General features: G+C 45.5%; 1 protein-coding gene across 3 annotated transcripts in view; it reads left to right on the forward strand.

Annotated features, from left to right (window-relative positions):
- The window catches only part of LOC138468510 (formin-2-like), a 609,148-nt gene that overhangs the window by 51,226 nt on the left and 530,710 nt on the right, over nucleotides 1-27,212 (forward strand). For 2 of the 3 annotated variants that reach the window (XM_069609015.1, XM_069609013.1), the window contains exon 2: nucleotides 22,115-22,256. In XM_069609015.1, the coding sequence (XP_069465116.1) occupies nucleotides 22,115-22,256 (142 nt within the window). The remainder of the gene's footprint in view (nucleotides 1-22,114; nucleotides 22,257-27,212) is intronic. The other variant, XM_069609014.1, reaches the window with a different exon arrangement.

The raw sequence follows: 27,212 nt of genomic DNA on the forward strand, positions 1-27,212 counted from the left end.
TCCAGGAACAAGAACCCTATCCGTTGGTCTTTCCTTGGTTGTTATGAGGAAGTGCTGAGCCCTCCCCAGCACAGGCTCACAGTCCTTTCTCTTTCCATGGTGCATTTGTCATGCTTTCACTTATCTTCGTCTCAGTGTGGTTGGCTGCCAACCACTGATTATTCTTCATGGTTCTTCCATTCTTCTTCTTCACAGTATGAATGGTTGGTGGAGATTGATTACTGATAACATTAGAGTAGCAAATGGTGACTGGTTTGGAAGGAAGTTGTTGATTCTTGGATGTTATGGCTACCTGTCAAGGAGTTCTAGGGTGTTCCCGGTCGGAACAGGATTCCCTGTCCCCAAAAAGGGAGGCTCTCCCTTTGAGGTCCTGCTGACCACCACCCATAGGGGATTGTTGCATAGCGAGCTCTCCTCCCTAGCACGACGGAGAAGGGCTCCTCTCTGGGGAGAAGTGACAAAATCCTGTGAATCATCACAGTATATATTAATTTAAATCATATGTTATTTGTCTTGGGTCGTAGATGTAGACATTCCTTTGTGGGGGCCTCTGTACCTAAGAACCAGACTGCATCACCTCCCTTGAGTCTCAGCCTTGGTTTCTTATCGCTACTACCATTTGAGAGCCTTTGCTGGGGGGCCTCTGTGCATCTACCCCAACCATATAGTGGGTAGTATCACAGACAACCCCCTCCAGTCTTTACACTGGTTTTAGGAATCCGTGCTTAACCTTGCTAACTACAAAATATCTACACTAGAAAAAGGTTTAGTTGGATACATATGAAAAGACATCACTACAGACAATGGAACCTATTGCTAATGGTGAACTAACCAGGATGAACTTTAAATCTCTACAAGATGCTTGTGAAATGAGATATTCAGACTTTGAGGAGAAGTCTAGGGCAGAGCTGACCGCTGCCCTTGTGGATTATCAGGTAGATTCTGATACTGCTAATGAAAGTGGGAGGGGTCTAGTGGGGACCTTGCACCTGCGGATATTACAAATTCTACCAGTTGGATGTACACCTCTCCTGCCACTTCTATTCCAAAACCCAGCACTGCTCTTCAGGGAGATTCCCTGTGACTTGAACTACTGAAGTTGGAACTACAAAGGGAACATTTAGCCATTGAGTATAAGAAGCTGGAAATAGAAGCTGAGTTAAAAAAAAATGAATTGGCAGAGCAAGTGATGCTTAAAGACAAAGACACAGAGAGTTAACATATCCAGCTGGAGTAAGCTAAGGTAGAAACTACAGCTAAGCCAGTGTGTGCATGGAGTGTTCTGATTTTCTCCAATGGATTGAGGCATTTGAGATGTTCTGTGAGATCCATGATTTTGAACAAAAGAATTGGGCAAAGTGTTTGAGGAGTGTGGTACCTCAGACCGAGTATGGCTATATTCTGAAAGTTACCGTGGAGGAAAGAGGCCAGTATGAGTGTATGAATGATGCTTTGATTGCCAAGACACCTACCCAGTACCTTAAGAGGTCCAGGGAACTTAAGAAGAAAGAAAGTATGGATTGGGTTCATTGGGCGAATGCTGCACATATGAACATTATGGGGTAGATTGATGGCTACAAGATGAAAACATTTCTTGATTTCTAACCTCTTGTTTTTAAAAATAATTCTGAGGGTTGTTCACCAGAAAACATGTACAGTGTCAGTACATTGCTGACTAGAACATTTTAGAATCTTTTAAGGTAGCCAAGCTGGCTCGCAGGTGGGCCTCCTACAGGGCATCCCCTAAGGATCCCTGTGGAAAGATAAAGGAAAATTGACTTATCAGAAACCTTATGAGTCCAAAAGGCATCCACATTAGAATAAACTTAAGCACCCCTCTAAGATCCATATATCTAGTGGGGATGAGTCCCAATGGGGGTGGGAGTAAGAGTAGTGGTTCTCCTCCTATAAAGCAGACTCCCAGTGGTCCTAGTCCAGTTCCTCACATCCCTGGTACTTGATGGACGTGTGGGACCCAGGACCACAGGTAGGGTGACCCCAAGTTTAAACGTATGGCAATTGGTGTCCAGCTTGTCAGCCTGAGCTACACTTGCTCTATACCAAAGGCGGAGGCCTCTCTCCTCGCCTCCTCTCCAGGAATCACTTTTGGTGCTTCTACAGAGGTATCCTTCATTTCCCTTGGGGCCGGGACCAGCACTCAGAAGTACTTGACAATGTCTCACTGAACACCCAAAAGGAATTGTGTTCTCTTTAATGGCCAGTCTTCCCCTGGATTGAGAGACACTGGGGCTTGCATGACAGTGATGGATAGGACACCGTTCAACCAGTGAACAATACAGGTGCACCTTTGAGAACCACTAGGTTAGCTGGTGGCTCCTCAAACTTCCCCTGTAGCTCTAGTCACAATCCCGGTGGATGTGACAAGACAACACAAATTCCAGTGATCGTACAAGATCATGTGCCTGCCCAGGTGATGCTGGGTAGTGACCGATTAATGTTGGGGCTGGTTTCTGATGGGCTACCTCTGGCTGCTGCTGCAGTCACTAGGTCAAAGGTCAAGAATGGTCTGACTGATAGTTATCCAAGCCAAAGGGGAATCCAGAGGCAAATAGGAAGTGCAAGAAGGCCATGTATGTGACGGGGGCTGCTTTTCTACCGACTGCATCAGCAGCACCCACTGTGGACCAAGCTCCTGAGGGACTGGGAACAGTGGTGACCCTAGACTCAACTCCTGTAGAGAACAGCCAAAGGACCCTCTTCAGGGAGAGGTACTCACCCCAGAGGATCATCATGATCTCCAGTGCCTGTTGGCTGATGGTGGGCCCTCTAGGGTGGATTTTTGTAAGGGTCAGAGAGAGTGCCACATTCTTGATGGTCTGAGGAGATGTGCCCAAGCACAAGGTGAAGTGCCTAGGACCCTTAAGATTTATTGGGAGGGTGAGCTCCTTTATAGTGAGCCCAGTGAGTCAGGACCCAGTGAAGTTAAAAGTTTGGTAGTACCCAAGGACTACATGCTCTTCCTTCTGCAGTTGACAACTAGCTGGTCATCTTGTTACTAAGAAAACCAAACATAGGCTCTTCGGAGGATGGGAGTAGAAGTGGGAGCCTTCGGCAAGACCTGCCTCACTTGCCAGCTGTCTGGTAAGAATGGAGGCTGTGCCATTGCTCCACTGCAGCCCTTGCCAGTGATTGGCATACCGTTTGCAAGAGTTGGCATCAACATTGTCAGTCCACTAGGCCCTCCCACATCAGGTGGACACAGGTTCATCCTGGATCTGGTTCATCATGCCACCAGGTACCCCGAGGCTATACCCCTTCAGAGGTTCACTGACTGGGCTTCATGCCAAAGTGGCTTTCCCTAAAGAGAGAGTCTCTGACAGGGGAACCAATTTCATGTGTAGCTATAGGTAGGCAATGTGGATGGAATTGGGGTGACCTACAAGTCCTCTACATCCTACCACCCCCAGGCCAATGGTCTGGTTGAGAGATTTAATACAACTCTCAAAGGCATGCTGGGTTCTTTGGAAGAGCCCCTGAGGAACAAAAATGGGACATTCTACTACCATGCCTGCTGTTTGCCTATAGAGAGGTACCTCAAGGGGGTTGGGACTCGGCCCCTTCAAGGTCCTCTTTGGACATCCTGTTAGGTGGCCTCTTGCCTTAGTTGGAACAGGCTTGGAAGCCAGCTGTCCAGGTACTACCAAGCATGTTGTGGTGGACTATGTGTTATGCCTTAGGAGGAGGATGGAACAGATTATGGGCCAGGCATCAGCAAATATCAAGTCCAGCCAGGAGCTCAATAAGTACTGGCATGACCTCAAGATTTCACAGGTGGACTGGACTCCTGGTCAGGAGATCCTTGTTATGGAGCCAACCAAGCCCAGAGCTTTGACCAACAAGTGGCCTGGACCGTTTAGGATAATATCCAAGATGGTAGAGGTCAACTACCAGGTTGACATAAGTGAAGTGAGAGTATAGATCTTATTTTTACTGGCACTGGCACAAAATTCGTACTCAGAAAAATAATTTTTCTTTTGATTTATAATAAAGTTCACTTGAAAAAGAGAAATGTTGTGGTTTTCCTTAGCCAGTTTTTTATTTTCAATTGTTTAAGATGTTATCTTCATTGAAGGGAGGTCATTCAATCATTTCATCTGTCATTCACAATTGATAAAACTTGGTTTTACTTTGCGACAATAGTGAAACTGGTGTGTTTTTTAGGTCCACAAAAACATTTGTTGCATCGCATCTGTACTTCACAATTGATAAATCTCAAAATCGCTTTGCCATGTTAATTTACCTGGTGTAGTTAGATCCGTAAATCAGTATGGCTAGATTACTGAGTCCTTTTACTGCCTAACCTTCTCCTGACACATGTTTCCCTGTCTTATGTCTGACGGTTCCTCAGGGGTATGGTGGCTTGCTAGTAATCTTGGAGAAGCATCCCAGTTATATTATTACGTAGTGAAAAGGAGAGATGAATAAAACATGCATGCATTAGATTCTCAAATGTATCACAGATTGGTCCCTTTAATTTCGGAAACCAAAAGGTAACATACATTCATATCGTGCTTGTGGTTTGAAACGGGCGTTTTGTATATTCTGTCTGAGCAGAGTATATTGTGAATCTCTGTCGGTTACAAAAACTCCTTGTGTCTGTAATAGATATACAAGAGGGCCGTGTGAGTGTGCGGTTTGCCCGAAAACAATTTGTTGCGATTAAGAATAACACTTCTGATTCTTTCCCCTATAGAACGAGACACTCTAGTTGATGAAACATTGATTGATTACCTTGTTTCAAGTTAGTTCAGCTCACGTTTCCAATATCTCATCGTTTTACGATTGCCGAAGGTGTTGTATACAGCAATGTTTCAGGGTGTATACTATTTCAATAAAATTGGTTGAAACGTACCTAGCGTGATGACATCAGATGTAACGTCCGACGGTAGCCATCTTGGGTCGGGAAGACCCGCTGTTTGTAATTATGAGTCGGAAATTATATATTATTATTTTATATGAAATAAAGTTCGAACGCTTTCAAATATAGATGTGATCTAGCCCTGACGTGTAATGTGGTCTAAAGTGTGAATTATATGTGCCGAACAGAAATACCAAACAACATTTGACATAAACAATAGTATTTGTCCACATAATCAGAGGAAATCCGATTGGGACCACGGCAGATCTAACTGCTCTGTGTTCCCAATCTGCACAAGACCCTTTAGTATTAAAAGAAAAAAGTGACCAGGAGAGAAATTCTTCACTTGCCCTTATGTTCACTGGAGAAATCCGAAATGCATTTTTTACTCATACTCCTAGGCTAAGATACAACCCAAATAAGTATAAAAAATACATCAGTAAAGGAGGCTAATCCTTTGAATCTCAAAATTCACCCAAAACGATAGCTCATCGTCAAATGTATGTTCAAATGGAAGTGCATTAACATATTAAAACTTAAAGGGTATCTTCTATATGTCATTTATGCAGTTATTATATAGAAAAGATCCTCATCAACAAAAAAGGGAATATAGAAAGGGAACTATTGTGTGTCAGTTTAGAAATGAGCATCAAAGAAAATGGTGCAGTTCCTGATCAAAGTTTAGACCAGTATAAGTAGCGTCCATATTGCAAATCCAAAATGATTCTTTTTTCCGCAGTATTGTTTCTGGGTTACCCCCTCTTCTGGGGAGGGAAAGTTTCTCTATTCCGTAGCATTTGATTTTAGGGACATTCGAATTTGGGTGTTGATCCTCGAAGTGAGGTTTCATGTCTTTGTTTTTAATTGCTCTTAGATGTTTACTTGTCCTAGTTTTAAGTTTTCTTATCGTGTTGCCAATGTACAGATTGTTGCATACGCATATTATGGCATATGACATATTTACTATTACAGTTAATGTATTGATTAATCTTGGTGCTTGTTCCATAAGGTTTGAGAAAATCCTTTTTGGCATTGCACATATGTGGACATATTCTGCAGTTATTACATTTGAAATGTCCTTGTGTAGGTGGTTTCAACCATAATTCGGTTTTGCTAGATTGTATTTGTTTAAATTTCTCATATTTTAGATTGTCAAAATAGGATGGACTTATCATTTTCTTTAGACTCTTGCAATTGCGGAAACCCATGTTGGACGTGTTAGCCAAAACAACATTCATATCTGGATCAGTTGTTAAGATGTTCCAATTCCTCTGTAGAATTTTTTTAAATAATTGTGCTGTATGTTGTGATGCCCCTCAATTTGTCTGATTGGGATGATTTCATAGGCTTCTCTTGTAAGAATTCTGTTCTTGATCTTTCTTTTGTTTTTTGTACCATTTTCTTAAGATGTCTTCGACTATAGCCTCGATATGTAAATTTCTTAATAGTGTTGTCTTGGTGCTTAGTAAATTCAGTCTCTGTTGTGCAGTTTCTTTTTATCCGAAGTAGTTCTCCATATGGTATATTTTGAATTATGTGACGAGGATTATTACTTGTAGCGTGTAATACGCTGTTGACTGCTGTACTTTTGGTGTACAAGGTAGTATGGATTGTATGGTCTTGTATGTAAAGATGAAGATCCAGAACGTCTATGGCTTGTTGACTGAATGTGATGGTAAACTTCAAATTGTAATCATTGTTATTCAGAAATAAATAGTAATCTTGTAGTTGCTGTTCTGTACCATTCCATATCATAATGATATTGTCAATATATCTTCCCCAGAAATCTATTCTGCTGTTGGTTTTAAAGTCCGGATGACATGGGTAACCCTGAGGTAGCACCTCTGGTCTTCCATATCAACAGGCTCAATCCTTGCCACCGAAGAGGACATTTTATGTCTCCTTCTAGCTTCAGAGAAAGAGTAGAATGAGAGTGAGCCCTTTCCAGACTTGCTAAATAGCAACCACCAGGATGGCTCAGTGGAAGGAGTGAATCTCTGTCCAGGTCTGACACAAGAGCAGCAGAGGGACTCACACCAGGCCTCACGCCATAGCATGGTGCAGGTGTGATATAGACACTGTTGACAATGTTCTTGTTCAGCGCAGCTGCTACAGGATGTCAGACACAGTAAAGAACCACATCCAGGCAGAGGTCGCCAAGATGTTGGACTTGGGTGTCATTGAACCTCAACCAGTCCATGGTCCAGCCCAGTGGTCCTTTTTCCCAAGGTCAATTCCCAGGCAGGTACCAAAGAATGTATCATGTGGTGCCATTGGTCATTCTACAGATCGCGGCTTGGAGTAGTCATCTACAGCAGTGCCCTTTTTGCAGTGGTAGAAACCACAGACTGTGTTCAGAGCCACCTCCACGAAAACTATTGAAAATCTAGTCCGTCGAGGATTTCCCCCTCAGGATAATGAGTAAATCCGACAGATGACTACTCCATGCCGCAATCTGTAGAATGACAAGTGGCACCACGTGATACATTCTGAATGTGATACTGTGATTCAAGCATTAAGGAGATTTGCCACACCCGTGGCGCTTTGCAAGTAATTGATGTTGCAAAAAACAAGGCTCCTAGAAAGTATATTCCAGGAGCATGAAGGATTGAATCCATTGTTGTCACTACCCTCATAAAGCATTATTGGCCATTTGTGCTTGGAAGAGATCTTCCACCGGATGACACCTCTGGGTTAGGCAATACTCGAGACCTACCCCCATCCTGAAGAAGGTTGATAAAGATCAGGTTAAATAAATGAGCCATTGCTAGATGACCGAAACATATGTAGATGCTGTTAAATAATCTTAGTGTTATTTGACTCAAACACATACTTAGAGTGGATATAGGTGTTAGGCAACTATTTATTGATAGGCTTTTAAGGGTTTTTAAATAACCCATGGTGTGTATATAAATGTGCTTTGGATGTGTATGTTTGAAATTTGAATGGTTGGTGGAATGAACAAGCTGTTGTGCAATATACATGAATGAATTTGTGCTCTATGAGCAAACATTGTTAAGAATTGCCGAATCTGTTTAAATAAAATACTCTTTTGAAATTAATCATGTGCAACTTGTTATGTAGGTTGTTTCTCCAATCTCATCTACCAAGGTTCATTGTTCTATTCTCTGGCCTACCTAAGCTACATTGCAGTCTACAGTTCCAGCCTTTGAAAAGGGTCAACCTCCCTATCAAGGCCACCAAGTGCCAGATAGCCCAGGGGATGGTCGCTTAGCTTGGTCATGAGGTAGGAGGGTGCTGAATCCAACCTCTCCCTAGCAGGGTACAAGCTGTACGTGACTGGGAGACCCCCACTACTCAAACCCAGGTGAGAGCTTTATTGGGCCTCACTGAGTACTACATAAACCTCATGACAGACTATGGCACCATATCTGTGCATCTGACAACTGTGACATCACCCAAGCAGCATAGGAAGATTTGTTGGACTGAAGACTCAGAGGGCTTTTGATGGCCTGAAGGAAAGTCTGTTTAGGGCACCTCTGTTATGTGCCCCTGACTTCAGTATACACTTTATTGTACAAATTGATGACAGCAACACAGGAATTGGAGATTTTTTGTGCCAGTCGGGCGACAAAGGGCAAGAGCATCCCATAATCTTCATCAGTAGACAATCTTACTGGGTCAGCCTGTAAGATCCAAACTGACCATAAAACCTTAAGGTGGATTATACAGATGAAGGGTGAACACCCAAACTGCTATGGTGGTCCATTAGCCTTAAAGGGCTAGACTTCACTATTGAGCATAGACCAGGGAAGAGTCATGATAATACAGATGGCCTTACCAGAAGGTATGTTGCCCATCTGGATGAGGTTGACTATCTCGTAGTCCACCCCAACCTCAGTCTGGGGGAGCAAATCAGATGCTGGAAATGCTCACTACTTGTGTATTTTGATATGTTTTCTGCCACAGGCGTCCAGTCTGGACTTCTGGCAGTGTAGCTCTTCATCTTTATTTTCTTGGTGAGAATCATCCATTGGGTAACTTCTGGCACCCCTGGGTAAGGGTACACCTTGGTCCCCCTAGTGTGCATTCCCACCGAAGGGGCTATGGACTGGTGGCAGATGCATGCTAATTTAGCCAGAGCTCTGGGTCTCCCGCATTTTGGGACACCCAGACCCTGCCATAGGAATCGATGGATTCCTGAACAAAGGCAATATGGGCACTGAAAACCTCATGGCTTCCTGCCTTTACATCCTGTTTCTGAAATTCCTGAGAAGCCCTGGATCTGTCCCCTTGCCACTGACTGAATGTGGGGAGGAAGGATCATATATAGTTCTGGGGCTGCCCCTGCTATACAGGTAGGAACCTTCCCAGACACTGCTTCTTTTGGGTAAACCCGAGGCGTGGGACCTGACTGAATGGAGAGAGGAATGAAACCATATTCTGTGTTGTGGGTGTCTGGTTTTGTTTGGGTGTCACAAAGCCTGTGGTCTTCCTTAGGAAGCCCTGTCTGAAACTGGAGTGAATGCAGTGTGTGCTCTGAAAGGCTGGGAGTTGTCCCTAATACACAGCCACTGTTTTGGGTGTCTGGTTTCGGGTGAATGGCCTGAATGCCTTTCAGCCTGATGGGGTGCTGCATGGTGAATGAACTAGTGTGTGATTGGTTCAGTGTGAGTGAATTGGGGGGTTTGTGTGCATCAGAACACCCCCTCTTACCTCTGCGTCAGAAGCTTGGTGTATCCTGAATCCATCTTGAGGAAGAAGTCTGCTGCTGCAACTCTTCATCGAATCCAAAGGCTGCTGTGCTGATTCAAGAGCTGATCAAGAGAGGACCTGTACAGGCAGCCTTTTCCCGTAGCTACAAGGGGACATTGTGCAACTGCTGTTCTTCATCTGAAGTATCCTGGTAGCCAGTCCTGAGTGCCTGCTGTCTGGTAGCAGGATCTCTGTGGGCCCAGAAGAAGAGTGTTCAGATATCTTGTGTCCGAAAAGTCCACCAGCATTATTTCAGGTCTGGAGGCTGTTTGGGACCATTCTAAAGCCAGACTGCAGCATGTAGAGAAGCAGATGTACACATCACTCATGGAGCCCACTCTGTCATATTGGAAGAGCAGCAAGAAAACTCTGTGCATGATAACTGGTATCATCCCAATACTGCATCGAAGATATGAAAGATGTTATGCGCTCAGACAAACGTACCGAATGTACCCTCAAACTGATGTGGAAGAAGGAAGTATGCCGACACCATGGGTCATAGAAGAACTATAAGTAAAGTCTGACAAGTATAAAGTGACGTCATGAAGAGAAAGGACAAAGACGCACTGAAACGATATACAAATACTTAAATGAAAATGACTGAAGTAACAAAGCAAATGAACATGTGGATATGAAGAAATCATATTTATCTGAGAAGATAAGTAAGAAGAATTGCTGTAGATGCATATATGCAGAAACGCAAGGTAGATTATAAATATTGAAGTTTGATAAAAGTAGAAAATATAACATGGGTAAAGCAGCCATTATGACAAAATGGACGTCGACTCTGTATAGTATTAAGCGAAATGCCTGAAGGAGAGAAACCAAGGTTGCAGAGCTGACGAGTACTAAAATACAAACTCATGCAAGAACAAAGAATATTTGTTTGGCTCAGGATCAAGGATGCCACAGCAAGAAGCAACTACAAGGCACGAAAGGAGTCGAAGAGGATAAGCCATGTACATGGGACATATTTCTCTTAGATTAAGCAAAGGAGTAAGCAAGTGAGAGTGGCAAGTATTCAATAATCAAAGATGCAGTCAGCATATGAAAGATTGAGCAACCACGTCTCCAGAGGCAAGGAGAGTGATAGCACCCAGTATAATTGAATCAAATAGCACGAAATAAGAGGACAGAATGGAAAAATCATATCCACACACGTGGTGCAAGACCAGAAATAAGGCCTATTCATAACGCTTCAGACCAAGATAGCAATGTACCTTCACTCCCTTTGAGGAAGAGAACCGTCAACAAGGTCAAGTACAAAGAGGAGGCCTTGGCTTCGAGCCTAACTGATCAGAGATGGTAGGCTACTTGGCCAAGCGGGCAGCTGTCTAATGTTTTTCCCTGCACCTGGGTTTCATTTTGCTTACGTGCTGCTAACAAGCCGAATGTCCAAGGTTGAAAGAGGGTGCCAATCAATCAGGATGGCCTATGTGGTGATGGACTATACATTGTTGCAGAAGTCAATCCACTACTATTATTCTGCTATTATCTGCATCATACATGGTTGGGGGGTGTTCCAGGCATGCCTACTTGATAAGGGGCAGCCAATGATGTTACTAAAACCTAAATAAGCTATAGATATATACCTAAATAAGCTATAGGTATATATGTTCCCTTGACCTATCCCTCCAGCTGATAAGGTTTTACTATTTGCCACATAGGATGACATCGTTGCTGACGAATATTGAGGTATAAAGCCTTTGTGTAATTGAAATGTATTCAACAGTGTGTGAGCTGTGATTTGTTATGCTTGCCAGATTTCCCTACTTTATTGAACTGATAATGAAGTAGTATTATGTCATATTCTTGGAGTCTGTCCAGTTATTTGGGCCTGAAATCAGTTATTGTTCTAATCCCGCCCAGTACTTGGTACGCTCTAGGTGCTACTGCACAAGTGTATCACGCAGATGAGGGTGTATCCTGGCATAGTGCTGCTCGACACCCGGAGCTTGCAAAGTTCCAACCAACCAAAATAAATCTTCAAGTGGCACTGCAGACACGGCATCTGTCCACTTTTCCATTGGGGATGTCCTGTGTCTCCACCTGCCGAGAAGTTCCCGCCGGTGGGTTTCCTGCCATTCCAAACCAAAGAATGAGTCCTGAGGGTCCAAGCTTGGTGGTGGCCTGCAGAGAAGTCCAGTACTCGAGTCCAATTTGCCAGAAGCCAACCTGTCATCTGTTATGCTGCTGCAGCAGTGAAGAACTGAACGGCGGCCAACCATACATTACAAAAACCCAACAGCTACTTTTGTTACTGCACCCATTGTCACTGAAGGTCACAGACGAAAACCAAAGAACTCATCCTCCGCTTCCAAGCCTCGTTGAGTTCCACAGTGAATTCCAGCTTTGTGAGACAATCACAGCAAGCGTAGCAAAGTGACCAAGAGACCACCACGACAGATCTTCACTGTTGCCTTTCTGAAACTGCTTGGTTCACTTCTCCTGCTTGACAGCAACAACCTGGCGACTTCTTTTAGGGGGGAGTCATCCTCATAGGGCATTGTTGAGTAAAGCTGATGGACTCCACCACTTCGAGTTCCAAGACACCCAAGAAAATGTGACAAGGGAGAGGGGCTTCCTCCCTCAGGGTCCATCTAAGGGTCTCAGAGTAATTTTGACCGTGGCTCCCCTGTTGTTTCCCATGTACTTTGGTATAGTGGCACTGGTAAAGAGAAAAACTAACAATGAGTGAACATAAGAATTTGGCATTAATGTAAAAAGCAAAGTATAACTTGCCTTTTATTGCAGGTTGCCCAGTGGCGGGGATATAAACAGAGTTGCTTGTTTACCCTGAGACGTGTTCTGAAGTAATTGCCTACCTTTCTAAAACTGTGTTTTTTAAGTTAAACATTGTTTAGTAATTTAAGTGCATTTTATTACAATTACCAGTTGTTGCATTGCTGCTTAAAGTAGGAATAACTGGGGTACCTGTGACAAATACTTGGATGTTGTCCCTTCTCCGATAAGGGGGGGGGACCCTTCCCATAGGGCCAGGGTGTTGCGGCCAGTCTAATAATCCCCCTGGGGGTGTTGCCCCGTGAAAGGTTCAAATGAGGAGGGGAAACCCTTATGGGACGAGGGATAACGATCAATGGAGAATGCAGTATCCAACTAACCCCCTTTTCATAACTCTCACACCATGAGAACGTTAACGTAGTTCCCCAAAGCTCTACATATATCTGTAAGGTAGGATATTATAACACTCTACCTAATACCAAGATGAAGAAGAGGGGACTACCCATTTGAATCCCGTTGTAAAACTGAGAGGAAGAAGAGTAATAACAATCTAGAAGGAAGTAACATCAGTTCTACTGTGACGATGAAGAGTACAGTGCAGAAGTTGCAAAAATGGTCTAGTCAATATGAACTTTATGTATGTATAAAAACTGAGGAAGAACTCACAGTAACCGAGCCCCCCCTGTAAGAACCAAGAGTTCGGATAATGAGTAAGTGGAGAGAAGGCAGGCCGGGACACCACAACAGGAGCACACCATTACCAGGAGGGTCCGGTCTGGAGGGACTGTTCCAGGAAGAAGGGGGGGAAGAAGCTTCCGATGCCCTCTGGAGATGGCAAACGTGCGGAACAGGAAGCAGGAGACGTTGATTAGCGAACAAGCACCAAGGTGGCCCAGAAGCATCAGAGAAGCCATAAGACCACTGTAGACACCAGAGACGGGTATGCGGATGCGAGGGGAGGCAAAACGGGCACAAGGCAATGGTGTTGAAGCTGGGAACCTGGAAAGAAGCAAGATTCACGGGTCTGGGACACTGACAGTGAATATATAATTGGCGGGGAAGGTATCCAGAACACTCTTCCTAGTCACAGTACCAAGCAGACTAGTATACCAGGCAGACTAAATATAGAAGGAAGAAAGTGAGAGTCTGGGACCCACGCCCACAAAAGCAATCAAGGCCTCCAGAGCAATCGTCATAGTGACAGTACCTGGCAGGCTAATATACCAGGGGGACTGAAATAGAAGGAAGAAACTACAAGTCTAGGGCCCATAAAGGCAATCAAGGCCTCCGGAGCAATCCGCATAGTCACAGTACCTGGCAGGGTAGTATAACAGGTGGACTAAACGGAGAAAGAAGAAAGTGAGAGTCTGGGATCCACACCCATAAAAACAACCAAAGTAAGTTTGCCACACTGCAGAGTTACTGCATCTAAGAGGAGAATACAAAAAGAGGCTGATGCTAAGAAAGTGATGAACCAGCATGAGGAAGTCCGAGAAGCACCATTCCTCTACTTCACAGGACTTTGGGCAGAAGAAGGGAAGGGTCAGCAAGCGAAGGACTAGAACCTTCAATTAAATATTAAGATGAGGAGAAAACCTGGGGGATGCAATCCCAACATTTCCTAAAACTGTGGAACATTAAAAGAAGGAAAACAGTGGAATCCTCGTACAACATTGGAGCACTAAGAGAAATCCAGGGGAAGGGAAACATGCCTCCTGGTATGTTGTTTTTCCAAGAAACTCAAATGCTTAAATCCAGAGGAAGGAAGACCCGTTTCAGAAGACACTTTATCCTTAGTTGTAGATTATTGCAAGGGATAGGAATAGGTTTTGACACAAAGATGGACCTTTATTTGTTTGGATATTCCGACGGTATCCTTAGCTTATTGTATGAGGCAGGGAAATCCTTCTTAGTGTTAGGGATAGGAAGGTTTTCCATTTTTCTTTATTTTGAAGTAAGTCTATAGCAACAAACAGGCCACTCTTGCATTGATCTCCTAATTCTGTACCCTTACATATCACACATAACTGGATATATTGTATTAACTGTTGGAGTACAGTTTTCGAAGTACAAAGTGAGTCTTATTTATTTGTTTTAAAAAAAAGAAAAGTTGAATTGTTCCTCGCGCTCCTATCGCGGTGTTTGGCCTGCTCCTGCTCCCCCTCCCACTTCCTGGTCTTCCTCTCCCTCCCCGCCTCCCTGCCCGCCCCCCCCCCCTCTGATTGGCTGTGTGCCTGCCTCCCCTCTGGCCTACTCGATGGCCGTTCCCCACGCTCGCTTCTTTTCTCCAGCTGAGCGTGGAGAGCGGTCGCCGGTGGCCTGAGGGGAACAGCAGGCCTGAGAAGCCCTGCCTGGGCCTCCGTGAGTGTTTGGTTTTTAAAAAAAGAAAAGTTGAATTGTTCCTTGCGCTCCTAGCGCGGTGTTTGGCCTGCTCCTGCTCCCCCCTCCCACTTCCTGGTCTTCCTCTCCCTCCCCGCCTCCCTGCCCGCCCCCCCCCCCCTCTGATTGGCTGTGTGCCTGCCTCCCCTCTGGCCTACTCGACGGCCGTTCCCCACGCTCTGCCTGGGCCTCCGTGAGTGTTTTGTTTTGTTTTAAAAAAAAGAAAAGTTGAATTGTTCCTCGCGCTCCTAGCGCGGTGTTTGGCCTGCTCCTGCTCCCCCTCCCACTTCCTGGTCTTCCTCTCCCTCCCCGCCTCCCTGCCCCCCCCCCCTCTGATTGGCTGTGTGCCTGCCTCCCCTCTGGCCTACTCGACGGCCGTTCCCCACGCTCGCTTCTTTTCTCCAGCTGAGCGTGGAGAGCGGTCGCCGGTGGCCTGAGGGGAACAGCAGGCCTGAGAAGCCCTGCCTGGGCCTCCGTGAGTGTTTTGTTTTGTTTTTAAAAAAAGAAAAGTTGAATTGTTCCTCGCGCTCCTAGCGCGGTGTTTGGCCTGCTCCTGCTCCCCCCTCCCACTTCCTGGTCTTCCTCTCCCTCCCCGCCAATCCCTGCCCGCCCACCCCCCCCCTCCTCTCCCTCTGCCTATAACCTCCCCCCTCCTGGGCAGCCCTCTGCCCGGCAGCCCCCGCCGCTAAGGGCCCCAGGCCAAGGGCGACTCCTACAGTGCGGCTCCCTGTGTGTCTGCAGGTGTCCGCAGGGGACGCCAGGCGCCAGTTCCACCTGTTCTCCGTTCCCCGGCCCACCCCTCCTTCTCCTGGTTACATCCGCATGTGGCCTGCCGCACTGTATTCACAGTTGAGGTATACTAGGGTGCTTTTTCTCCCCTCGCAGGATTCTCAAACTTAGGTGGCCCGGTACCTAATACGCATTACTGCATGTTTGCTCTAATTGTGGTAACTTGTGCTTGCCGCTCACTTCCTGTCTGCGTGCTCTCGTTTCGTCTGTCTCCCCCCCCTCCCTCCCTCCTACTCCATGGTGCTCTCCGTCTCGCCTATCTTCTCTAACTGCTTCTCCATTGACTATCCTGCTCTCCTCACTAAATCTGGTAGGAAAAAGTTTAAAAAGGACATCCTGGTCTCCAACCCAGGCCTCCCTATCGCTGACACCTACACTAATGCCTGCTCTAAGGAAACTCTCACTGACATCCTCTTTTTCGTGCCTTCGCCTGACCTATGGACCCTTCATATGGTCTCTGTGCTCTCTCCTTTCTCCTCCTCTCCCATTAATGGTGGCACCCGTTGGGATGTCCTCTTGGCCCCCTTCCGCTCCTCTAAGGCCATCATTAATGTCTACGCTAATGGGACCGTCTTGGCCCAAGGCCCTCAGGCCAACCTTCACCTCTTCGATAGACGCTTCCTACACCTCATCAACTTCCTCTCCTCTCCTGCTGTCCCCCCTCCTCTATCCTTGGCTACCTTGCCTCTACCCTCCCTCCCTGCCCCCTCTCGTGCTCCTTCTTCACCTCCTTATTTAATACCTCCGCAGGGCATACCTCTGATCTGTACCCCTCCCCGGAAGTTCTTCAAGGATGGCAGCCTTCTCCACATTGCCACACTAAACACTCGCTCTGCCATCAAGCACTCCTCCAATATCTGTCACCTTCTTGAGGAACTGGACCTCGACGTCCTTTGTCTCACTGAGACATGGTTCAAAGCCAGCTCTGCCACCTGCTTTGACACACTCCTACCTGACGGTTACAAGATCCTCTCCATGCCCAGGCCCAACCGTGCAGGGGGGGGTGTTGCCCTTATCTTCCCTGAGTGGATTCCTGCCACTGTCACTCCTACGCAGACCTACTCCTCTTTTGAATGTCTTGTCTGCCGACTCTCTCTCTCTCCTAGCCATTCCCTTACCGTGGCTACTATCTATCGGCCACCTGGTCAAATTTCCTCCTTCCTCTCTGAGTGGGCTGACCTCTCCTCCGCACTCCTGTCCTCAACCACTCAACTCCTCTTTCTTGGCGACTTTAACATCCACCTTGATGCCTCCAGTCCCCCCACTGGTCTCTTTCGTGACCTCTGCGACTCTCTCTCACTCTCTATTCTCCCATCTGGGCCTACTCACTCTGCTGGGCACACTCGTGATGCTCTGATCTCTTCTGACCTTCCCCTCTCCGTCCCTCTCTCCACTCCTCTCTCCTGGAGTGATCACTTTCTCCTATCCTCCCACCTCACCCTGCCTACCCCACAGGCAAAGCCACCCTCTTCACTGCCACCCACCTTCTCGGTCATCCGACCCATGAAGCGTGTGTCAGTTGAGGCTTTCGCTGCTACCTTCTCGCCCCCCCCTGCCCCTTCGGCTGACTCCCACCCTGACACAGCCCTCTCCATGCTCCACTCTGCTATATCTGTTACTCTTGATATCCTTGCCCCCGTCATGAGAATCCGCCTGAAGCCCAAAGCCAAATGTAACTCCTGGTATGACTCGGATCTCGCCACCCTAAAACGCAAGTGCAGGGTTGCAGAGAGGAAATGGCGTGCTTCATGTTCATCCTCTGACAAACTGGCCTGCCGCCTGCTCCAAAGGCAGTACCGGCTCTCCGTTCTCACCAAGAAGAGAGCCCTTATCCAAGCCCGCATCTCTGCGGCATCAAACAACTCCGCCGAACTCTTTAAAATCTGCAAGGAGCTGGCCAACCCTAATGCAGTCTCTACCTCTCCTGTCCCCTCCCAGGCCCTCTGCACTGCACTGGCCTCTCACTTCATCTCTAAAACTCAGGACATCCTGTCCTCGCTCTCCTCCTTTCACCTCCCTCCCTCCCTACCCGGCCCTTCCTCTGGCCCTTCTGCGGTCACCCCTCCTCCCTCTTTCTCTGCCTTTCCACCTTTCTCTGCTGACGAGGTTTCCAGACAAGTCCGATCAATGAAAGTCTCGTCTAAACAGGTTCACCCCTGTTCCTCCAAAACTATCAAGGACCACATCGACTCCCTGGCTCCTGCCCTGGCTGACTTCTGCAACCACTCCTTCGCCTCTGGAGTCTTCCCTTCCCCCCTCAAGCACTCCCTTGTGCACCCTCTTCTCAAGAAACCCTCCTCCGACCCCTCCTGCCCGGCTAACTATCGCCCTATCTCCATCACTCCCTTCCTGGGCAAGCTCCTGGAGAAACTGGCCATCTCCCAGCTTAACCTCCATTCTGAATCTGTTGGTAGTCTTCATGACCATCAATCTGGCTTCAGAGCTGCCAGAAGCACGGAAACTGCTCTCCTGAACATCTTGAACCTCGATTCCAACACTCCGTGTGTTCTCATTCTGCTCGATCTCTCCTCTGCCTTTGACACTGTCAACCATGCCATCCTGCTCAACCGTCTCCGGGAAAACCTGGGTATCACTGGTCAGGCTCTGGCGTGGCTGACCTCTTTCCTTACAAATCGACCCTCCCAGGTCCAACTGGGGTCCTTCCTCTCCGACATCTTTTTCTCCACCTGTGGTGTCCCCCAGGGATCTAATCTCTCTCCCTGGCTGTTCAACCAGTATCTGGCACTCCTTGCCCACCGCATCGCCGCTCTCTGCCCTAATTTCCAGTGCTATGCGGACGATACCCAGCTCATTTTCAGGCTACCCTCAGCCTCCCCCTCTCCTTCCCTCATCTCTGACTGTCTGCTATCCAAGAATGGTGTGCCGCCAATGACCTCTGCCTTAATGCCAGTAAGACTGAGATTCTACTCATCGGTACTCCCACTCCCTCCTTCCCTGCAGCTCTCTGGCCTGCCTCCCTTGGCCCCCTCCCTGCTCCTACCGGCAAGGCAAAAAACCTTGGGGTCATCTTCGACTCCACACTCTCCTTCTCTCCTCATATTTCTGACGTCGCCAAGAGGTCACACTACCAGCTGCACCTCCTCAGAGGTATTCTTCCCTTCCTCTCCTTCCCCCAGAAGCTCACTGTCTCCCGAGCCCTGGTTCTCTCGAAGCTGGACTACTGTAACAGCCTCTATCTTAACCTGCCTGCCTCCACTCTCCGCCCTCTGCAACTCATCCAGAACAGAACTGCGAGACTTGTCCTTGGCCTCAAGCCCAGGGACCATATCTCTCCAGGACTGAAATCTCTACACTGGCTCCCAGTGGCTGCGAGGATAAAGTTCAAAACCCTCTGCATTGTCCACAAGGCCTTCTGGGGCCTGGGTCCTAAATACCTTCAACTCTCTCTTCCCAAATATCTTCCTTCCCGAGCCCTTCGCTCATCCGCCTCCAATTCCCTCAGGGTTAGCCGCTTCTCGAAGCATCGACCTGGGGGTAGACCTCTCTCCGCGGCAGGGGCCTCCCTCTGGAACAGCCTTCCTGCCTCCCTGAAACTTGAGGAGAACCATCTCTGGTTCCGGAAGCACCTCAAAACCTTCCTCTTTGCTTCTGCTTTCTCTCTCCCTCTCCCCTGCTGAACAGCTAATTAATTGTTCACTGAAACTGCACTGATCCTGCAACTGGACCACTCTTAACGGCCTCGGTCCTGGGCCCAGCCACTCTCCACTTGCACTGATGCCCTGGAACCCCTTTGCACTGCGGGACTGTCTCTGTATCCCTACAGCCCCCCCTTCCCCAGCACTTGCTCTGCACTTACCTCGCACTTGCCACCAGCTGGCCCTATTTATTTATTACTTTACGCCACTTACCTTGTACTGCACTTCCCCCCTCCCCTTGCACTTTTCCCCCTCCCCCACCCCTGCACTTGCGCGATCTGAATGACACCTGGCCTAGTAGGATCGTTGTCTGTCTCCCCTTGTCCCTCCCCTCCCTGCCTCGTCGCGCCTTGAAACACCTGTGTATAGGCGCGTTACAAATACCATATCATATATCATATCATTGTGTAAACCTTCTATTATTTAATAAAATATCTTGTGCAGACATTCATTTGTGGTGGCTTGGGGATTCACTTTACCTAAGAACCAGCCTGAAATCCCCACCCCTTGAGTCTCCGCCCTCATTGCTCATCCATTACTGCCATTTGAGAGCCCTGGCTGGGGTGCCTCTGTGCCTCTACCCCAACCATATAGTGGATACTATTACAGAAACACCCCCTCCAGTCTTTACACTCACCTGTGTGTGTGCAGCATATTGGTCTCCATTGAGCTTTTGGAACTTCCTCAAAGTCTTGTAGCATTCCACTGTGCTGAGTGATGTTCCAGAGCAGCCATTCTCTGAAGATCATTCGGTCTGCTAAATGCTAAGCTAGTCTTATCCTTCCTTTTCCGTTGTCTCCAAACTATCAATTTGGCACAAGTTACTGCTTCCATTACCAGTTCAGTTTTTTGATGACCTTGCATGTATTGGGAGGATGTAGATGAAAGAATCTATTTAACAATAAATCTGAGTTTGTAGCTAGCGACCATATTGATTCTCAGTGAACCCTCTTGCCAACACCTTATTGCGTTCCATTATGATGTCAGAGTTTCCTCGTAAGGCGGGGGGAATCCGGGGCAGGGGATGCTTACTACCAGCAGTTGTTTCTGGAAATGTCTACTTTATACATCTTAACCAGGGTTCAATATATCTTGTAGTTTGACTTTTGCTGCAGAAGTCTCAGTTTAGGATACCATTACCCACTTTTCACGTTTCCGGAGGGTATCTTAGATTTTCTTTGCGAAATAGGGTCGCTAAATTTACCCTGCATGTTTATACCTCAGTTATCAGGTGTTCTTCCTCCTGTTCACATAGCTGTCTGAACACACATGCCAAACGTTTATATTCTACAACAAAGCAAGGTCCTGGTGCATCAAAAGGTTGGCCCATATAAGGTATAAGTGAATTAGAATTATTTTTCTGGTCCAAACCCTAAATAGCTAGTGTCATTTGTACATATTATATGCGGTTAGAAGTCAAAGTCATTCCTTCACAAATGAGACATAAACATTCTTGAAAGTGCAAAGTAAAGATTTTTTATGTCAAGAAAAACAAATAAAAATAACATACATGGTGAGGTCTAACATGTAAAGACATATAAAATCAGTAATATAAATGGTACATACAGATTTTTTGGTATAGATTCATTAACAGAATGAGAACACTTAATGGGAAACATTAACATAAATTTGTTCTTCATCACTTTTAGATAACAAATGAAATCTGAACAAATGAAAGTATAGAATTGAAAAGACAGTTATGTTAATGATAAACTGTATTTTTGCTGGTTGGTCATAAGGAAAACAAATCCCCCTTATTGTTGTACAGTTGTAATGAAACAAATAAATTAGTTATTTTTATATCCCCAATAGAATTTTTGTTTTTATATATTGGGATTGGGTCTGCCTACGCATCAGGGGGAAAGAAAGTAACAAAAACAAATTGACAAGAAAGGAGCTTTATAGAAAAGGTATCCTTGTCCTTCGATTGGTGGTTACAAACAAGAAAGGGTCCTAGATGTCACAGTATAGTGTGATGGACCTTGTATCCCCTCTGGTTAGCAATGCGTTTCGGCGGTACAGACTTCAAAGGAATAATGATCTGTATATCTGGAGAGAATACTCCGCCTTCATCAGGGCAATAAATAGCAGGACCCTTTCAACTCCTAAACGGAAGAACCTGTTTATATTCACCATCCACAACAATCTCAAACATTTTCCTAGCAATGTCTGTGCATAACACCTTTCCTGTTCCACTCTTATTGCTTCCTTCTGCTCTAATCAAAGTTGTCTTTCCTATGAATCAATCCTAATGTGACCGGGTCTAAACCATCCAGTAGTTCACGGACCCAGAACGGACCATTCTCCTTATCTTACTGCTATATCTGCATCCTACTTAGTTTGGTTTTCCCAGGAGTGGCGCATCCTTATGGCCAAAGCGGTCTTCTCTAGACATGTTTTGCAACAGTTTTCTGTTCAGCAAGCGCAAAGGACACAACTACTATGCCTGCTTTTTGTCATCGTTTCCTCACCATGAACAGTGCGTGGGAGATCACAGGGGCACAGCTATGCTATGTCAGCTTCCAGCTGAACCCATGACAAGGCCTCCACTTCCACGTCCCTCTCCCAATCGCATGCCTTCTGTAAGCCTGCTTCTCTGTGGAACGATCTTATGCTGGAGCTGGAGTTCTTGTAGCGGTTGGTATTGGGATTAATCTGCAGCTTTTTATATAAAGATGTCATTTATTAGTGGGAGTTCGGTGGGAGGCAAGAAGAAAGGGTGCCAAATGTTTCTGCCACTTCATCGTTTACTAAATAGGGTAATGACTTGTAGGTTAAATTCGTTTGATTCAAAATGTCGTTATTGAAATGACTGCTTGATAGTAATCAAACATATTTACTCTAGTTGCGCTTGGACTAAAAGGTTTTAGTTTTGTGCAGTACAAGTACTTCCCTGGTTACATTTGTAGGCCATGCTAAAATTCACTATATATTTTCTTTTTCTTTTTTCCAGAGATTCCAATGCTCCCCTTGTGTGGGAAGCAATAGACAATCTGAATCTTGAATATGAGGAATTTGAAGACTTGTTTTCAAAAGCGGCCGTTAAGAAGGTGAAGAAACCAATTTCTGATACCATCGCTACTTCAAAGGCTAAAGTACATACTCCTTTTTTTATCACATTTTTTTTTGCTATATTGTGTGAACACATCTGAAACGGCTGTAGTAAAGAGATGCAATGCACAAACTGAATGTGTGCTTTGTAAATAAGCATGGGTGGTAAGTGTGAAGGCATCATGAAGCAAGCCACAGACAACCGATTCAAACAAAATGGTATTAATTAACGCAAATGTCAGGATGGTGTAAGGCCAAACCTGCCCTATACTAAGGTGGGATTTCCCTACCTAAATTGGATAGCCTGAGGCAGTAATTTCAACATAAAAGTCTGTCTGTGTCCAAAACCTATACTTGCCCTCACAACTAAAGCTGAACAATGTGTAGGGATGTCAGCAACCAAAGTAACAGTGTTCAAACTAAGGTTCTGAGCTTCTTCCAGCTGCAGACTTGTTCTTGGCTCTCTTCCCCAAATTCAAAACAGTCCTACAATTGGGCCTCGGTGTTCACTTCCCCAAGTTCAACACAATTCTTAAGGCTTCAACGTTAAACCTACTTGTATAATTTACCTTTTCTTTCCATCACTTGAACAACATTTAGGCCAACCAGCTTTAGCCTCTTGGCTTCTCTTGGGTTATTCCAAGGAAGGGTTTCTCGGTCTAGATGCAGTTGTTGGACCACACGGTCCACCCATCACATGTCACGCAACCTTTACAGCAGTTCATACTTTCTCATAGGACTTCCTTGAAAACCTGAGGTTTCCTTTATGCATCTGTGTTACAGGTTCACTTATTCTTCTGATGCACTTTAATGGCCTTTTGCCTTTATCAACGTGTGATTCTCATATACTTTTGTTTGTGGTACTTCTTCGGATTACCACCTTGCTTTCATACTCTTCAATATGCTTTTGCTTTCTGCACTTTTCACTTTGTTTTCCAGTGCGGTTTCTTTAACTTCAGACAGTACATCGAATTCTGTTTCATTCATGCAATATTCTCATGTCTTTCCTTCAGTTCAGCATTCAAACTTATGAAATGCTTCTCAGCTCGTTCGGTATTCAACAGTTCATCTTTGGTCTTCTGACCCATTCCTTATTATTCAAAACGTATTCCATGCTTGACATTGTTCGGTATTCAATAGTTTTATTTTCTGGTCTCCAACCCCTTTATCATGAATTCCTTCTTGTTCGGCTTTAACCGTCACCCACATCATGCCCCTGGAGCGCCCCGGGCTGAGTGAACCTTCCCTGTCACTCACCGGTATGCGGCCGCTCCTCTGGGCGCACTGGTTTCCTTCGTGAGTTCTTGTTCGCTCCTGGGTATACTTGTCTTTGAGTTTACTTTATTTGGATTCCAGATCCAAGGAGCCCAGCTCTACATTTGGAGGAAAATGTGGCCAGCCCAATCTCCCTCGACAGCACCTGGGGGCTTCCCTGTGTACACATGCCTGATTTATTAAAAGGTTCCACATTAACAACTAGTACCTACCCACTAAAACAGAATCCATCTCTTTCACATTATAGGTCAGCGTTACTCAATATATACACTTCATGAAAACTTCTCCCTTAGCATGTCATCATGAGTTTGAAGTGTTGTGCTGTCATGCGTGTCGGTGTGTGCATCTTTTCAAATAGCCCTGCTGTGCACTTTAGGGCAATGCGTCTGTCTACATGCCAACATTTTCTCTTCTGTTATTTTAGGATACTTACACTCATTATTTATACTTATTTTTAAACTCGCCAAAAACACTAATTAAACCAAAAACTCTATCCCCTTTTTACTGTTATTCTACCTCAAAATAAATAGTGCTCCAACAATGTGGAGAGCTCATCCATAGGCATGTCTCCTCACTGAGTTATATTTACTGCTGTATGCTCGCTCACCCGCTCCCTTTTCCTTCAGGAATGCCCCCCCTCTATATTTTATTGTTGTCTTTTAACAAATTAGCTAGCAGCTGGAGTAGGTATATTTGTTTATAAAATGTACCATAGATGAGAGGACTATTGAGGAAGTTGATTTAAGAGAGCAGACCTCTTTTTTTTTAAATGGTAGTATCTTAGCAAACTGTGTGTATGAGAAATTAATTGTTAGAAGTTGAAATAAAGAGTTAGTTTATTAATGTTTTTGCCTGACCTCATGGCTTCTCCATGACCCAGAGTGTGATGCAGGCATTTGACGGGGGAAGAGTCGGCATCAAATATAGGACTCCCATACAGCCACTGTCTGTGGCTCTGGATCTCTAACTACTAGGACACTTGGCATCATGTCACGGATACCTACTTAACCTGCTCACTGAAGCAACCTTCCAAACCCTTATTGCCTTGTAATGACCAAGGAGAGTCGAAACACTTGTCCGCTATTCCAACAAACATAGGTTGCAAAAATGCAAGCATGACTTGTTTTATTTCTATATGTACACAGAGACCGTTTAGATCAGCGTACAGCACCAGGACATCAAGCGAATCCTGGAGGCCCATTGGTGTATGATCAAATATAACAGTATCATCTACATAAGTAATACAAGGTATTCTTTCTCTTTCTCCGTAGCTCTATGGATAAATATGTACAGCTTCTAAAGCATAGGTAAGATCTGCCACATATAGGTTGTATAGCAAAGGCGCAATGACACAACCATGCTTAAGACCAACATTTGTATGCAGAGGTCTCGTGAGTGCGCCATCCTGTGACAGCTTCAGCCTTATCACAGTGTCTCCATGCAGTAGCCTGATAAAATAGAGCAGCGAGGAATCCACACCCCAGCCACGTAGCTTGTCTCAGAATCTTTCCCTATCCACAGTATCAAACGCGGACCTAAAGTCCACAAAACACATATATAGGTTAGAGTCTGGGTCGCATAGGGTAGCCGACATAAGCATAGTTAGCACCCAAATGGCATGGCTTGTACTGTGGTCCTTCCTAAAGCCAATGTTTGCTATACAGTGCAGACTTTGAGCTTGTCCATGCGGACAGAAGCTCTAGCAGTGATCGAGAAAAAATCTTTGAGCTGCTATCCATCCTGGCCAATAGCCGGTAATTAATAGGATCATGTCATAGCCCTTTTTTGTATGTAATGATTAGCAAATGTGGGGGCTAAATGCAACACAGACAGCGGGAGGGACATTCACCATTATGAGGTTGAAGTGGATATGAAGTGGGAGATATGGGCTTGACAGGGATAAACCTGAAGGGCAGATAGAGCATTTTAGGAGTGAATGGGGCTTAGAAGCACACATGAGGCTATTTTAATAGTAGTGGAATATTGTGTTAAGAAGGGTTTTGTTACATGTGATGTTAAATTAACAAAGAAACAACATTATTTGTTTTACGCGCTGCAATAATAAAGGTGTGCGTTATATTGTGGTTTGAAATAAGAGGTTTGTTGTGGAAAGGCATGAGCTGCACGTTGGAAGGCAGCCAGATTGCTTAACTGCAGTCCGAGGAGAGAGGGTGGGCATTCCTGAAGCAAAAGTCAGCGGGTGATGGAGCATCAATCAGTAAATATAACTCCATGAGGAGAAGTGCCTACGGATTAGCTCTCCACATTCCTGGAGCACTATTTATTTTGAGGTAGAAAAACAGTACAAAGGGGATGGGGTTTATGGTTTAATGAGTATTTTTGGCAGGTTTGAAAGTAAGTATAAATAATCAGTGTAACTATCCTAATATAACACAGGAGAAAAGGTTGGCATGTAGACAGGCCCATTGCTCTAAAGGGCGCAGCAGGGGTATTTGAGAAGATGCACACACCGAGACACATGACGGCACAACACATCAAACTCATGTTGACATGCTAAGGTAGACGTTTTTATGTAGTGTATATATTGAGTAACGCTGACATATAATGTGAAAGAGATGGATTCTGTTTTAGTGGGTAGGTACTAGTTGTTAATGTGGATCCAGTAGATGAGAAAGGTGGGCATAGTTGATTAGAAGACGACTGATCTCTTTTTTTTTCTTATTCGTGTGATCCTGTGCTCAAGATGTTTTCAGGTGAGATGTTGATTTTGGGAGGCACACGAAAGAGGTTGCATAATGGGGGGGGATTGGTTGTAGGTTGTAAAAGTGGGGCCACCGGTTTGGAGGACGAGTTTGGAAGTGGCGGGGATGCAGATGTGCAGTTTTGAAAAGGTTTGTATTTTATAGTTGGCTTTTAACAAATTAGCTAGCAGCTGGAGTAGGTGTATTTGTTTATAAAATGTATACCATGGAGGTAGAACGGAAGAGGACTATGGGGGAAGTTGATTTAAGAGAGCACATCGCTTTTACAAATGGTAATATCATGGGTGCAAATTGTGTCTATGAGAAAAATGAATTGTTAGAAAAAATAAAGAGTTTATGAATGCTATATATTTATTTTATTTATTGAGCATTTGTTGTGCACTTATACCACAGAATTGTTTCCAAGCTCCACAAGTAAAATGGGCAGGGAACTAGGGGCGTAAATACAATGCAAAAGAACAGAAAGTATACAAACATGGTCCCACTAGGCCTTGTGGCATTCAGAGGCGCAAGTGCAGTGAGAAGTGCAGGAGGTAATGGAGGGAGGGTGGAGGAGGGAATGGGGATAGACAAGTGCTGGTGAGTCGGGGAGGGAAGTGCGCAGGGGTGCCAGGGAAGGAGTCCACTGGCTAAGTGCTCGGCAGAGGGATCCCAAGTGGTGAGATGCACAGCCGATGGGAAGGGGATCTGCAAGGCAGTGCTGAGGTGGGAGGGGAGGGTACTGGAGTTGACTGGGCAGAGGGCCTGGTAACCTATAAGATTTATGAAGGTCGAGGAGCACAGAAGCCCACAGTATCTAATTCATTGTTGCCAAAGGAAATGTTGGTCATGGGTAGAGGGTTCTAGCCAGACACCAGCTGCATTCCCACATAAGTTTCAAGGGTACTTGGTACCTAGGTACTGCAGGCCTTTGCAGCAAAATAATAGCAAAATAGAATTTTAATCTAAGAAATATGAATTCACCAACGGTGTCCTGGAATGTTTATTTTTATCTAAAGATGG

Source organism: Ambystoma mexicanum, chromosome 4q, assembly GCF_040938575.1.
Source record: "Ambystoma mexicanum isolate Mex_15411 chromosome 4q, UKY_AmexF1_1, whole genome shotgun sequence".
Classification (NCBI taxonomy): domain Eukaryota; kingdom Metazoa; phylum Chordata; class Amphibia; order Caudata; family Ambystomatidae; genus Ambystoma; species Ambystoma mexicanum.